The following is a 12,500-nucleotide window of genomic DNA, read 5'->3' on the forward strand; positions in this document are numbered from 1 at the left end:
TAATACCCTGGCCAAATTTTGTCTTGATATGATTACCCTAACTACATCTAAAACAGAATATGTTTGTTTGAAATAAGGAGAAACTGTTTCGAGCCTCCTTAAATCTAATAGAGGGGGATTAAAATTATTGAAGCCGCTGTGTTGCAACCAGAGTCCACAAGGAGAGGTTAAATAATTTATTGCACTGAAGTATTTAGTAGGCCAGCATGAAATTTGGTTTGGAGGATGGCACTGAATCACCTTCAACAAGTTTTATATCCTCCTGCTGTTTTATTGCTGGAAGATATAATCAATTCTTGATTAACCCACTACAATGTGATGAAAGTGTATTATTAGCTGTAGTAATATTTTGTTACAGTAAAATCCCCCCTGCTAGTGAGCTGGATTTCTGAATCAAATTTTCAACTTGGAATATTGTTGTTTTGGCTATTCAGAGTTAACCTAATCTGTTTATTTCTATAATTTGGAGGGAAGCAAACAATTGGCATTTTGCTTGAAACGACTACAGCAAACTATAATTGCAACTAAAAGGTTTGCTTCTAGTGTACCCAGTATGAGGTGCTATGACATTTTATCCATGATATCGGTTATTATTGCTGCTAAATTCACTTATTTTTGAATAACCTGCGACCAGGCGTACTTTTCCTTAAACAATTAGCGCCCTGTCTCAAGAAAAGTACGCTTGATCGCGGGTTAATTTTTGAACGACTTAAATACATTTCTAATTTCTCCGGCACCTCATGCATTTCTTCTTTTTTCCTTCGTCTTAATAAATTTGCCTACCACTTGAATGGCAATTTTAACAACTTAATTTTGAAAAAAAATGCAAAAATCTTAAATTTCCTGCTAGATGCGGGCCCCGCGGAAACAGGGTGTAAATATTTAGTCGAAAGAGAAACCATCTGGAAATTTAGTGGTATCTTTTTTGCTCCACTTTTTAAAAGAAAAACGCATGAATTGAAATCAAGATGGTACTCCATTAGCTGGTAAGCTCCACAAACGAATTTCCACTCAAACACTGTCACAGCAATCTAGACTCGCATTGACCTTGAAATTTTTAAAGAAATTTCCCTCGTAGCACTGTTGGTTAAAAAGAGAATCTCGCTGGCACAAAAACTCACTATGCAGTCAAAACATTCGTCCGTTTTACTGGCCTGAAAAAGGTCTTTTTTTATCGACGGAGATCTGATAAACACCCGATGGCAGTCATGTTTGATTTGAACTGTTCAAGTCACATGACAAGGCCTCGGCCAATCAGACATTTTTCGCCAGGGAACGCAAAGACCACACAAATGATTCAACACATGAGCTGCACTCTCTCTCATACCACTCCGTAACGACCTTGGCTGATGACGAAATAGAATTGTCAATTGACCGAATGCAAAAATGGCCGCCAACAAATTATTCTTTTGTCTTTGTGTTAAGTAGCCTAACTAGCCTCGGTCACACGCGTAAAATTGAAAGAATTTGGGCTGTAAATCGAGGCTAGTTAGGCTAATAAACACAAAGACAAAAGAATAATTTGTTCGCGGCCATTTTTGCATTCGGTCAATTGGCACTTACGAAGGGTTATCATCAGCAGTCTGGTCTCCCACCAGTGGTCAATTTACCTTTAACAACTCAGTTAATATTTGTCTTGTAAATTTCCGAGGGACGTGCAAATCGTACAACCCATGGTGCCACAGCAACCACTTTACTGTACTGTCTGCTGTCAGAATACATTCGTTCCTGGTCACTCAAGATCCCATTGTTGAGGAGCATTAGTCTGGAGAGGTAGTGTATTTGGAGGAGGAGATTCAAGGCTATTCCGCTTTGCCCTTTTACAATAATCCAAATGCCATGCGTTCTGCGGGCTTTCATTGTAGGCGTTCGAAATGATTTTTTTGTCAAATTCCCAGCGTCACAAAGAGAGGTCTACAATTTATGATAAGTGGATACGAAGTTAATTGATATTTTTCATGATTGTTTTCTTACTTACCCCTCATACAAATCGGTAAGCCTAAAAGGGTTCTCAAGTTTTAAGTTTAAATCAAGGAAGAAGGAAGAGATCGCGCAAGAGCTCCAAACTCAGCTTAACAAAAATTTAGACGTGTTATACATGCCGTTCCCGTACAATCTGAAAATACCCAGAAAACAGCACCTTTAAATTAATATTCTCTTCATTTTCATTGTGCAAAGTCTCCAAATTTTCTTTTTTATGATAATAACACGGAACCACTTTTCTATCACGTTATCCATCGAATTAACGTATTGTAAAGTCCAACAGACAGCAAGCCTTGTCTGCAAACTACGTCCCTTTAAAACTCCACCCCACTGACTTCTCCTTTGTTATCAATCGAGTTATACTTGATCCAGTCTCTAGCAATTGGAGCACTAAGCACTTCCTCCGAGATTCCAAACGCATCACAAAGTGCCAGAGCCTCTGGTGCCACCTCACGACACAGGTCAGCATGAGCCTTTACAACATGTGCACCTGTAGACGTAGACATCAGTCCTGAGGTTGTGAAGTAACCCAGGTCACTTTTTATGACTTTCATTTGATAAAGATGGTGTAGTTTCTTCAGTATTGGCTGCAATCCTGGGTCAGCTTCATGAATGGCATTACCAAAGCACTCACTAATAAGTCGCTCACCATACGCCCGCGCAGCTGCCTGGACAAGATCTTGCTCCTTGTACATCCACGTTTCAAACCTTCCCTTCTTTCCCGCCTTCATCATTGTCAAGCCCAGCTGCACAAAGAGGTCTTTCTCCCGTGACACCATAAGAGACTGAAGGTAATTCTGATTGCTCAGGTCAGCCCAGCTAAACATGCGACTCACAAAGCTTGGCACGTAGGTTGCTGCAACTTCAAGCATTGATGGCTTGAGAACCATTAGCCTTTCTGTTGCAACCTTTTGCATTAGGACAGAGTTATCCCCTTCAGCTGTTATGGAGGAGTGAGAACCGGCAATACCACCGCCAAATCTGTTACATGACAGGTAGCCTTGTCCTCCACATCTCTCGCGACAAATGGCAGCTGTCTCAGCTACATGCCAACCAGAGATGGCTTTGAGTACACAGCACATGGTCACCACATCTGCATGATCAGATCCATCTGTAGCCTGAAAATAATGTAATTTTAATTTTTCAAAAACAGTAAGTCACCAGAAGCCTTCAGACCTTCAGGGTCCACAATAATGCACTCTAGTTTAACAACGCATTTGTTTTTGCCTATAATCCAAACAAAACAGAAATCGTATTTAACACCGATGAAAACGAAGAGTCCAGAACGGTTCGAGGGCCCTAATTTACATAATGGCGTTCTCAACTATCACCAACACTAAACCAACTGGAAACCCCAACGAGAACAGATTTTAAAAAATCTTGGCGAATTTACAATTTAGTGCGAACAGGTAAAATTTGAGACTTTTGAAAACAATGGGAGCAGTGTGTTGAAAAAGCACCATTGTAAATAGGTGAAAACGGACACTTTTGAGTGAGAAGGTCGTTCCCATCGTTTTCGGGCATTTTAATATGGCTACGTGAAAATGATGCGAAAACGCTAAGCGAGTAAAAACACTTCCATTCGTTTTTGCTAAGAGAAAAAAAGAGCAAGTTTGAAAAGCATTAGTGTGCAATTATAAATTAAGCCAATTTCAAGTAAAAACGTCATCATCTTCTATTCATCAGCATCAGCATCTATGTTGGTTTCTAGTCTTGTATTCTACCTTTGAGCAATACATTTTAAAGCAAACTTTGGGTTGGAGTACAGTACAACGATAAACATCAGCCTTCTGTTCTGAGCAAACAGGTTTAATTTCTGGAGTACACAATAATAATCATGGGCAAACCCCAATCTACTGTCTTATTTCTTTTAAACATTACATCACCTGAAAAGCCCAGCGATCCTTGACATAATGCATTGCAAAGTCTATAGCATATGTTGTAGCCAATAAGGGCATCAGAGCATTCTGCTGGAGCTGATACTTCAGTATTGGAGTGTCTGATTTTCCATTAGGCCCTACAGTTAGACGGGTGGCCGAATAACGAATAGCAATGGCAAGGGAGGCTTTGGCTGCTCCTGTGAAATGTAAACAATGCTGGATAAGTTATACCTGCAGCTCTCAAAATTTTTGAATTTTAAGAGCTACACTTTTTTTTAGCTTACACAGCCGCTATATAGGGCTGCAGATGCCCACTTGCCAATTAGACAAGAGGGTTCCATGCACCAGTCTTCCCAAACGATAAATTTTTGGTGCCCCTTTCACACTTAACACTTTCAATATACAACACTCGTTTGCTGTGAAATCTGTGAAGCCCAGAACAACTTAGGTACATAAATTGTCCATGAAAAAAAAAGGCTGAAATGATAAGTTTTATACCTGAATTAAGAAAATTCAAATTCCATTGACTTTTTAAAGGAGTCAAGGATAGTTTGCTACAAATTAATATTTTCTTGAATTTTTCAATATAGTTATGATTGATGGCCATAAGTTTCTCACTTATTGTAATTAGTAGTCTGCATGTTAACACATAGCATGAAAGAAGGATATATTAAGTCTCATTTACTTACTCTTGCTAATATTCCATGCAAGAGTTTACAAGTCAATGCAAATGTGTCAGTATTTTATTGCTTAAAATGTGGGCAACATGGTAAAACCCTCTAATAAGTCACTCAAATCATCATTCTTGGACCACAGTTGATAAATTACTAACTATGAGAGACAATAGACCTAATCGGCTAACTCAATGTTGTACCCAATTCAAATCTCCCGGGATTAAGATTCTTTGTGTGTTGTATTTGCATGATAATGTAGCATTCATATGTAAATGATATGGAAATACCTGGAACAAAACGTTTTATTCCCAAAGGGTTTGAATTGGGTACAACATTGAGTTAGCCGATTAGGTCTATGTAACAATGAACCTGAATTAAATTTGCAAATGTTAATAGGGTAAACAAAGGCAAATAATGAAAAAAAGACGCGGTATCTTCATTTTCATGCCTTGTGTGATTAATGTTTGTGGGTTAGATTAGTAGTTGTGAGGTCTTGTGAGGGAAGCATTATTGTTTACCTTGTGACATACTGGCTATACAAAGACGACCAGATAGAAGTTGGTCAGCTACAGTCAGGAAGCGCTTTCTGATGCTGCCTTCAATAGTTGTAGTGTATGTTCCATCCTCAGCAACATCAGAATAAAGATTCAGTAGATTCTCTCTTGGTACACGGACATTATTGAAAAAAAACTTGGCATTATCAACTCCATTGAGACCCATCTTGTGTCCCATGTCATGAATCTCAACTCCTGGTATTACTTGCAGGTTCTTGTCTCGAATAGGAACAAGGATGCCATGAATACCTCAACGAAATAAAAACACAAGACAATCAAATTTGCAGTAAACAGACACTTTTGGGAAGCAAATTATAGGGGCTACTTATGGCCAACATAGGTTCCATCAGACACATTTGGCGGTGTGGTTAAGTAACGTATGAACAATATAAGTAATGTACCAAGGATGCAATGACTACAAGGAGGAGAACGACTAACCAGAGGTTACAATGTACATTCACTCTGGTATGTAGACTGCTATGATGAGTTGTCTGTTTTTTAAGAGTCAGAAAAATTACACGTACTTGACAAATGAAATTTATAACTACAATAAGCGACAAAAATGGTTGAGATACTGTACTGAACTGGGAAGACAACAATAAATTATTAGGGAAAAAGCACCTTAACGTTACAATTTCCGCTTGCACTCCCCCTTCTTCCTTCTCCTCCCCCCTTCAATGTTGGTAATGGAAAAAGGAAGAGTTGGCGATAAGAAAACAACATTGTTTGGGGGGGAGGGGTTTAGATGGATTTGTCCGAGATTCCTTAAAAGGGAAACACTTATTGGTGCTTATTGTAGTCTATAACAAACCAGTTTTGTTTGAAATGTTTGATTCAATTTATTATTCAATGTCAGAGTTTACAAGTTCACAATAAAATTAATAGGTTACTTAACGTAAGACCTGTCAGGTCCGATAGGAAGCACATACATGTACAACTTGAAAATGCTCTTATCGTAGCCTCTCGGCCCATAATTAAAGTATACAATAATAATTTTTCATAATTTTTACCTTGGTTAACTTCATTGATGTAAAGTTGGGAGAAGACAATAATATGGTGAGCATGGCAAGCCCCATTTGTGATCCAGTATTTCTGTGCCAAAGGATTTGGAGTATTCACAATAAACTCCTTTGTTTCCTTGTCATATGTAGCTGTTGTTTCCATCTGCACTGCATTGTTTCCATAACCAAGTTCTGTAAGACCAAAGCACCCCACATCCTCAAGTGTGTCAATAGCCTGCATACGAACATAATGCAAAAAAAAATGTAGCACACGCAATCAGCATTAACTTTAGAAAAGAGGTAGAAGAAACATTAACCACGTCACCATTCAGCTAAAATCTGGCACACTTTCAACATTAATCCGAAAAAGTTTGTTTCCAAATGGCTACTCACAGTGGAATAGTTTGTGTGCTTCGCATCTAATCAACACACATGTTTTCCCACCTCATGTTACTGGAAACAATTGGATTTTTTGTCGACACGTGCAGCCAACTCGCCATCCAATCACATATATGTTGTGGCTTGTGATACGTGCATGTTTTGTCTGATAAAATCTCAGTTTTTTCTGGCCGCTAAGTGAGTCATTTTCCCCTCCCACTCCTCCATATGATCTAAGAGGATTATCCTCTTCGTTTTACCATAGGTAGTTCTGAAAAGGTAGCACATCTCCTACTTGCAGCAATACCTTGTTGTCATATTTATTCTTTTGTCATTTGTATTACACTGAAGTGTTGACGGGGATGCCCTAACTTGGGTGAGAAACAGAGGCACACCCACTTCCCCTTGCTGGCCCAACCTTTTCATTTCAAAGCGGCTCTTCTTGTTGAAAGAATTTGTATTATGTGTTGAACATAATTACATAATTATGTCAATTAAAGATGGTTTCAACTAGAAATACGACCCCCAAAATGCAGGAAATTGCACCTCCGGAAAGCTAAAATTTCAAATTTTCCAGGGGAACATGTCCTCAGATCCCCTGTAGAGGCAAGCGCCCTACTCGCCTCTTAATCAGCCCTTCAAGTTATTAGCCCCCTGTCATTGCAATATTTATGTCTGTTTGGAAATCTACTGAGACCCCAGAGTAGGAGACCATGTTTCATCTTACTGAGGAGCAAATTTAAGACACTTGGCACAGAAGAGAAATGGGCTGGAGCTGACAGTGTTGCTATGGTTAAATAAATAGAAATTATGTAGAATTTTAACAGGGCTCCAGGGTGCAAAGAGGCCTGGGGTTGAGCCCTATACTTAGAGAAGATGGTCAACCTTTTTCGTTTTGTTTTCACATACGGCCGTCCATCTGTCTGGGGGAGGGGAATGGGAGACTAAGAAATGGAAGCGAGGGAAGTCTGGCGAATGCAGCTTTGGGGTGCGGATGGGCGAATTTTCTTGGTGGGAAACTTTTGTGCAGCTCGCATTAATTTTATCCCATTGACCTTCTTCACTTTTGAAAAAGAGTTTTTACTATTTGTGACAAGCAACAGGATAAGGAGCAGGAAAGAGCACGAGAGAAGAGGTGACGAAATTTGAGGAACTAAAGCAAAGAAAGCCTTGAGAGAAGCTGAGGAAGGAGAAGAAAACAAAATGTCAATGAAGAACACCGTTATGCAGAGATAAATAGACCGAGAGACAAAACACCTATTTACAACGGTTAGCTTTCAGATAATGTTTTCCTTCTTTATGCATGCCTCACTGCCTCACACATTTTGTAAAGCTCGCTAAAAAAAAAAGGGCCTGACAACGTTTGCAATTCCGTGTTGACGGAGATTCTGGCATACTGGTATTTCAACAATCACACACCACGTCACCATTCAAGCTTACAGCAGACATCACTGGCGAGTTTTGTTGTCATCATTGTCTGTTTTGTCAGACATATTAAGCTTATAACTCTCAAAGCTGTATAAATTTACATTGGATTGCAGTACATTTTGTCTGCCACAAGTGCACTTTTAAGCAATGTTTGGGACAGTTTAGATTCTTTTTGGCCTGATAAGACTTTAATAAGCTTCAGTGGCAAAATCTCCAACAGCCATTGAGTGATAACAATCCTTTGTCTTGTTCGTCACGCGGTTTTGTGACTGGTTGCTTATTTTGGAACTGAATTTACCATTACTGTAGCAACTGTCCACACTAAATTAATACCTTTCAATTTGAGTGCTTTTTCAGGGGCACCCTGCCAACAATAATCTTCAGTGAAATACATGTTCAGGAGAGTCAAGCTGTTCTACAAATTTTGTTACAAGGAGCCAAGAAATGTCTCTCAAGGGCTTTTGGCTTAATTTGCTCGTTGGGTGCCCTTGCTTTTTGTGTGAAATGGATGTCCAGTTATGAGCTGCTTTGTTTGACTGTGAAATTGCAGTCGCGTACATGTACTGAGTGAATTAATACGCTTTAGCTTGACTTTTTAGTTAGTAATTTTTGCTGTTGTTCTAAACTGAAATGAGAGGGTGTAAAGATTATCAGTCAAACGGAAAATGTTGTGAAAGAGATTACTCTGCATGTAATTTCAGTTTTAGTTGTTGATTAAAATTGTTGGTTATTGTTTGCAAGGCTTGTTTGCTTACTGCTATCAGTTCAGAGGTATTTGATCACTGTAAACTGAATACACTAATGCCGATTAATTTTGTACTTTATGCAGTTGCATAATTATTTCCATATAGTAACACTATATTGCTTTCTGGGGCTAAAAACCGGAGATCCACTTTTAGGCTTGGCTAAATCTACATGTATAGATTATTCTAATGAAGCCACCAGCATCAACATAATTACATAACTTGCAAAATACAAAAACATGAATCTCTTTAAGTAATGGTCCGGCTAAGAAGCAGGCAGAAAAACAATAGCCCGCGGCAATAGCGTCGGTTAGTTAAAATGTGCCAACATTTTTAATCAAATTAAGTTCGGCTGTTCCCATTGGTGTAAGCAGCTAAAAGCGCGAAATTTGAATTTCAATGAAAAATGTAATCGACTTGCCGTCTAAAAAATTAGATTCTGTTTCGTAGAACAAATCATTATGCCTTCAAAAACTATGTTTGTAAATATCGTCAAGATTCTATGCGCCATTTGCCGATTGGCGAATGGCGCATAGAACAATGCCCAAATTTGGCCGAGAGACAGAGATCAAGGGCATGGGGAAGAAGAAATCCAAAAAAGGCTTTTTTTTCATTTTTTTCTCATCTTTTTTCGACATTTTCCGATATTAGCCAATCAGATGCCTCGATTGGAGCAGCAGCTTCTAAGTACTTTTGCCGCTGGGCTGCCTGCTTCTTAGCCGGACCATTACTTAAAACCAAAAAGGATGATTAAAAAACGGAATAAAATATTAAGTGCCTTGACAGATGACTGCAAGTAAAATTCCAAAATCTAGCCAAAATGTTTTTGCTAGGGTTACAAGGTGTAAGAGAAGTCTGTCAAATTGGTTTATATTTGAAAATGAGGGATCTTCCACAGAGGTGGTCCATGGACCTGGAGTCATGTTAAGACTGTCTTTACTATTACCAAAGGGTAGTACTGTGTAACAAATTCCATTGTATGACAGTATAATACATGCCAGTATTTATAATCAATAATTTATAATTATTAATATTTAAATTAAGTTTAATTACATGTAATATTACTTTACAATGTTACCTTTATTATTATGCACCAGTCAATGTAAATCACCACCCCCACCCCATCCCCCAAACACAGGACAAGGCAGGGACTTGGACAAAAGGACAAGAGAAAGTGAGTTAATGTTCCCACCCCCCAGGGCAATATTTCCATTCCAATGTTCCTGCTTGTGCCCGCCTATCAGTGAAAGGATACATGAATTTCACGCTGAGGAAGTCCTATCACACTCTAGACGAGGAGGTTAAAAGGAGCACTAGGGCAGATAAAAAGAGATACCGTATTTACCCGTGTATAAGTCGACCTTTTATGGCCTCAAAAGAAGCTCCAAAAATCGCCCTCGACTTATACACGGGTCAAAGATTTTGAGCCAAGTTCCAGCTAAGTAATTTATTCAAAATTAACATAATAATGTTGTCTTGGGCATAACGAACGCAGTGGACAAAAGCCAACATAAAAGACTTCAAAATGAATGACAAAAGACTTCAAAACGAATGTAAGCAATTCCAGTTGAAATGAAAAAGGATTTGTCCAACTCTAAATGTTGAAGATACTCACAAGCACAAATATGAAATAGACACTGGAAATTTTCGTTTTCCAAAGGCGGAAAGCTCTAAAAGGCATTTCTGTTTCTTCGAATAAAACACGATTCGTGTTTGCGTGCAAGCATCGTCACTCGTGTTGCGTGAAAATGCTGGTTGGTAATGAATGTTTTTTATTCTTTATACAAACCTGGCAGATTAAAATGCTTTTGCAAACTTCATATTGTTTGGTTTATGAGTTTTGTTTTGTTTGTCATTTGAGAAATTATAAGTCAAGGACCAATTAAACCTTGCACATTTTCGCATTGTTCGCAAGTTATTTTCAAAGATTGACTCCTGCTTCTGTGATGTTGCATTGTGCTTATCCTCTAAAGCCCTTTATCCTTGAACAACGAAACAGGTGAGTTTGAGGTTTACATGTTCGATTTTCTGAGAACTTTTTCGAAACTCAAGGACAAAATTCCCGCATATACAACAGCTGCTGAACAAGAAAACTATTAAGCGCTTGTGGCCCTGATTTTTTTGTGTATCCACATTTCCAGAAATCGAAGAATACAAGATTAGTGTCCCATGAACATTTAACAAAGAAATTAAGAAATTGCGTTTTGTGCCATCAAAAATGGGGGGTCGACTTATACATGGGATCGACTTATACACGGGTAAATATGGTACATCGAAAAGATTGCAGAAGAAGCACAAACAGCGGCTTCAAAACAAGACCTTGGAACTCTGTATAAACTGACAAAGTCACTAACAAAGACAGGCTTTCAATCAACAGACATGCCTGTGAAAGATCAACAAGGGAACATGATATCTAAAGATGAGGACAAGCTGAGATGCTGGAAGGAACACTTAGAAAGAGTGTTGAACAGAGATGATCCTGAGACAGAGACAATCATCCAACAATCGTCAGAATTACTTGAGATAGATACAGATCCACCTAGTGTTGATGAAGTTAAGAAAGCAATAAAGCATTAAAGAAAGGGAAAGCCCCAGGAATGGACCAAATATGGGCAGAAATGCTGAAAGCTGATGAGCAAATTATACCAATACTGCTCACCGACATTCTACGTGACATCTGGGAGTCGGACTCTAGCATGGAAAACCGGCCTTATTGTCAAGCTCCCCAAGAAGGGAGATCGGACCAATTGCAATGACTGGAGGGGGATAATGTTGCCACTGGTTACATACAAAGTCCTTAACCGAGTAGTCCTTAACCAATTGACTCCCAGGGGTTCCCCATTGACGAGTAAAATCGTCTGGCGTTAGACAGAGTAAAATACTCTGGCGTTAGACAGAGTAAAATACTAAGTCTGGCTGGTTTCGGACAGTTTGGACATCAAAAGGGTTAACAGGCTCCCAGCAACAGTTGCCCCTCTTCTTCGGAACAAACAAGCAGGTTTCAGGAAAGGCAGAGGTTCTGCCAACCAAATTTTCACTCTTCCGCAGATTGTGGAACAGAGCAATGAGTGGTCAGCCACAGTATATGCCAACTTTATTGACTTTACCAAAGCCTTTGATAGCATTCACTGCCCAACACTTTGGAGAATCCTTGGACATTATGGCATCCCAGATAAGCTTGTGTCTATCATCAAAATGCTTTACAGTGACTACAGTGCAAGAGTCATCTGTGGAAACAATCTGACAGAGGAATTTGCCATACGCACAGGGGTAAGGCAAGGCTGCGTGCTCTTCCCCCTCGGTTTATCTTTCTGTACAGACTGGCTCATGAAGGAAGCAACCATGAATGTCAGAAGAGAAATAACATAGACACCCTTGAAGATCTTGACTTTGCGGACGACATTGTGTTGCTTGCTCATCGTCACCAAGATATCCAAGGAAACTAATGACGTGGCCACAATAGGTAGACAGATTGGATCAATGCAAGATCAGATCAGCCGGTTACCATCGACAACAATAACATCGAAGAAGTGCAAGAATTTGTCTATGTGGGCAGCAAGATAACAAATGATGGAAATTCTGAAATAGATGTTCTACACAGACTAGCCAAAGCAAAGCGTTTGCAGAACATCTGGAGGTCTTCAAAAATTGGCACAGAAACTAAATTAAGGATTTTCAAGAGCAATGTTCTTGGAGTTCTTGTATATGGTGCAGAGTCTTGGAAGGTATCACAGTCCATATGCCACAAGATAGATGTATTCCAAACAAGAATACTCAGGATCTCTAATGAAGACCTTTACCGCAGAACTAATACAGCACCACTAACAGTTGAGATCAAAAAGAGGAGGTGGCGGTGGTT

The 12,500-nt window shown here is 39.2% G+C and overlaps 1 protein-coding gene across 3 annotated transcripts in view; it reads right to left on the minus strand.

The window, feature by feature from the left end:
• Positions 1-250: 250 nt before the first annotated feature.
• LOC138039077 (uncharacterized) overlaps positions 251-12,500 on the minus strand; it is a 29,831-nt gene continuing 17,581 nt past the window's right edge. For all 3 annotated transcript variants that reach the window (XM_068885247.1, XM_068885248.1, XM_068885249.1), the window contains 4 exons: positions 6,102-6,327; positions 5,056-5,340; positions 3,870-4,060; positions 251-3,101 (listed from right to left, as the gene is read on the minus strand). In XM_068885247.1, the coding sequence (XP_068741348.1) occupies positions 2,298-3,101; positions 3,870-4,060; positions 5,056-5,340; positions 6,102-6,327 (1,506 nt within the window). In that variant the 3' untranslated portion in view covers positions 251-2,297. The remainder of the gene's footprint in view (positions 3,102-3,869; positions 4,061-5,055; positions 5,341-6,101; positions 6,328-12,500) is intronic.

The sequence above is a fragment of the Montipora capricornis genome, chromosome 2 (assembly GCF_036669925.1).
Source record: "Montipora capricornis isolate CH-2021 chromosome 2, ASM3666992v2, whole genome shotgun sequence".
Classification (NCBI taxonomy): Eukaryota; Metazoa; Cnidaria; class Anthozoa; order Scleractinia; family Acroporidae; genus Montipora; species Montipora capricornis.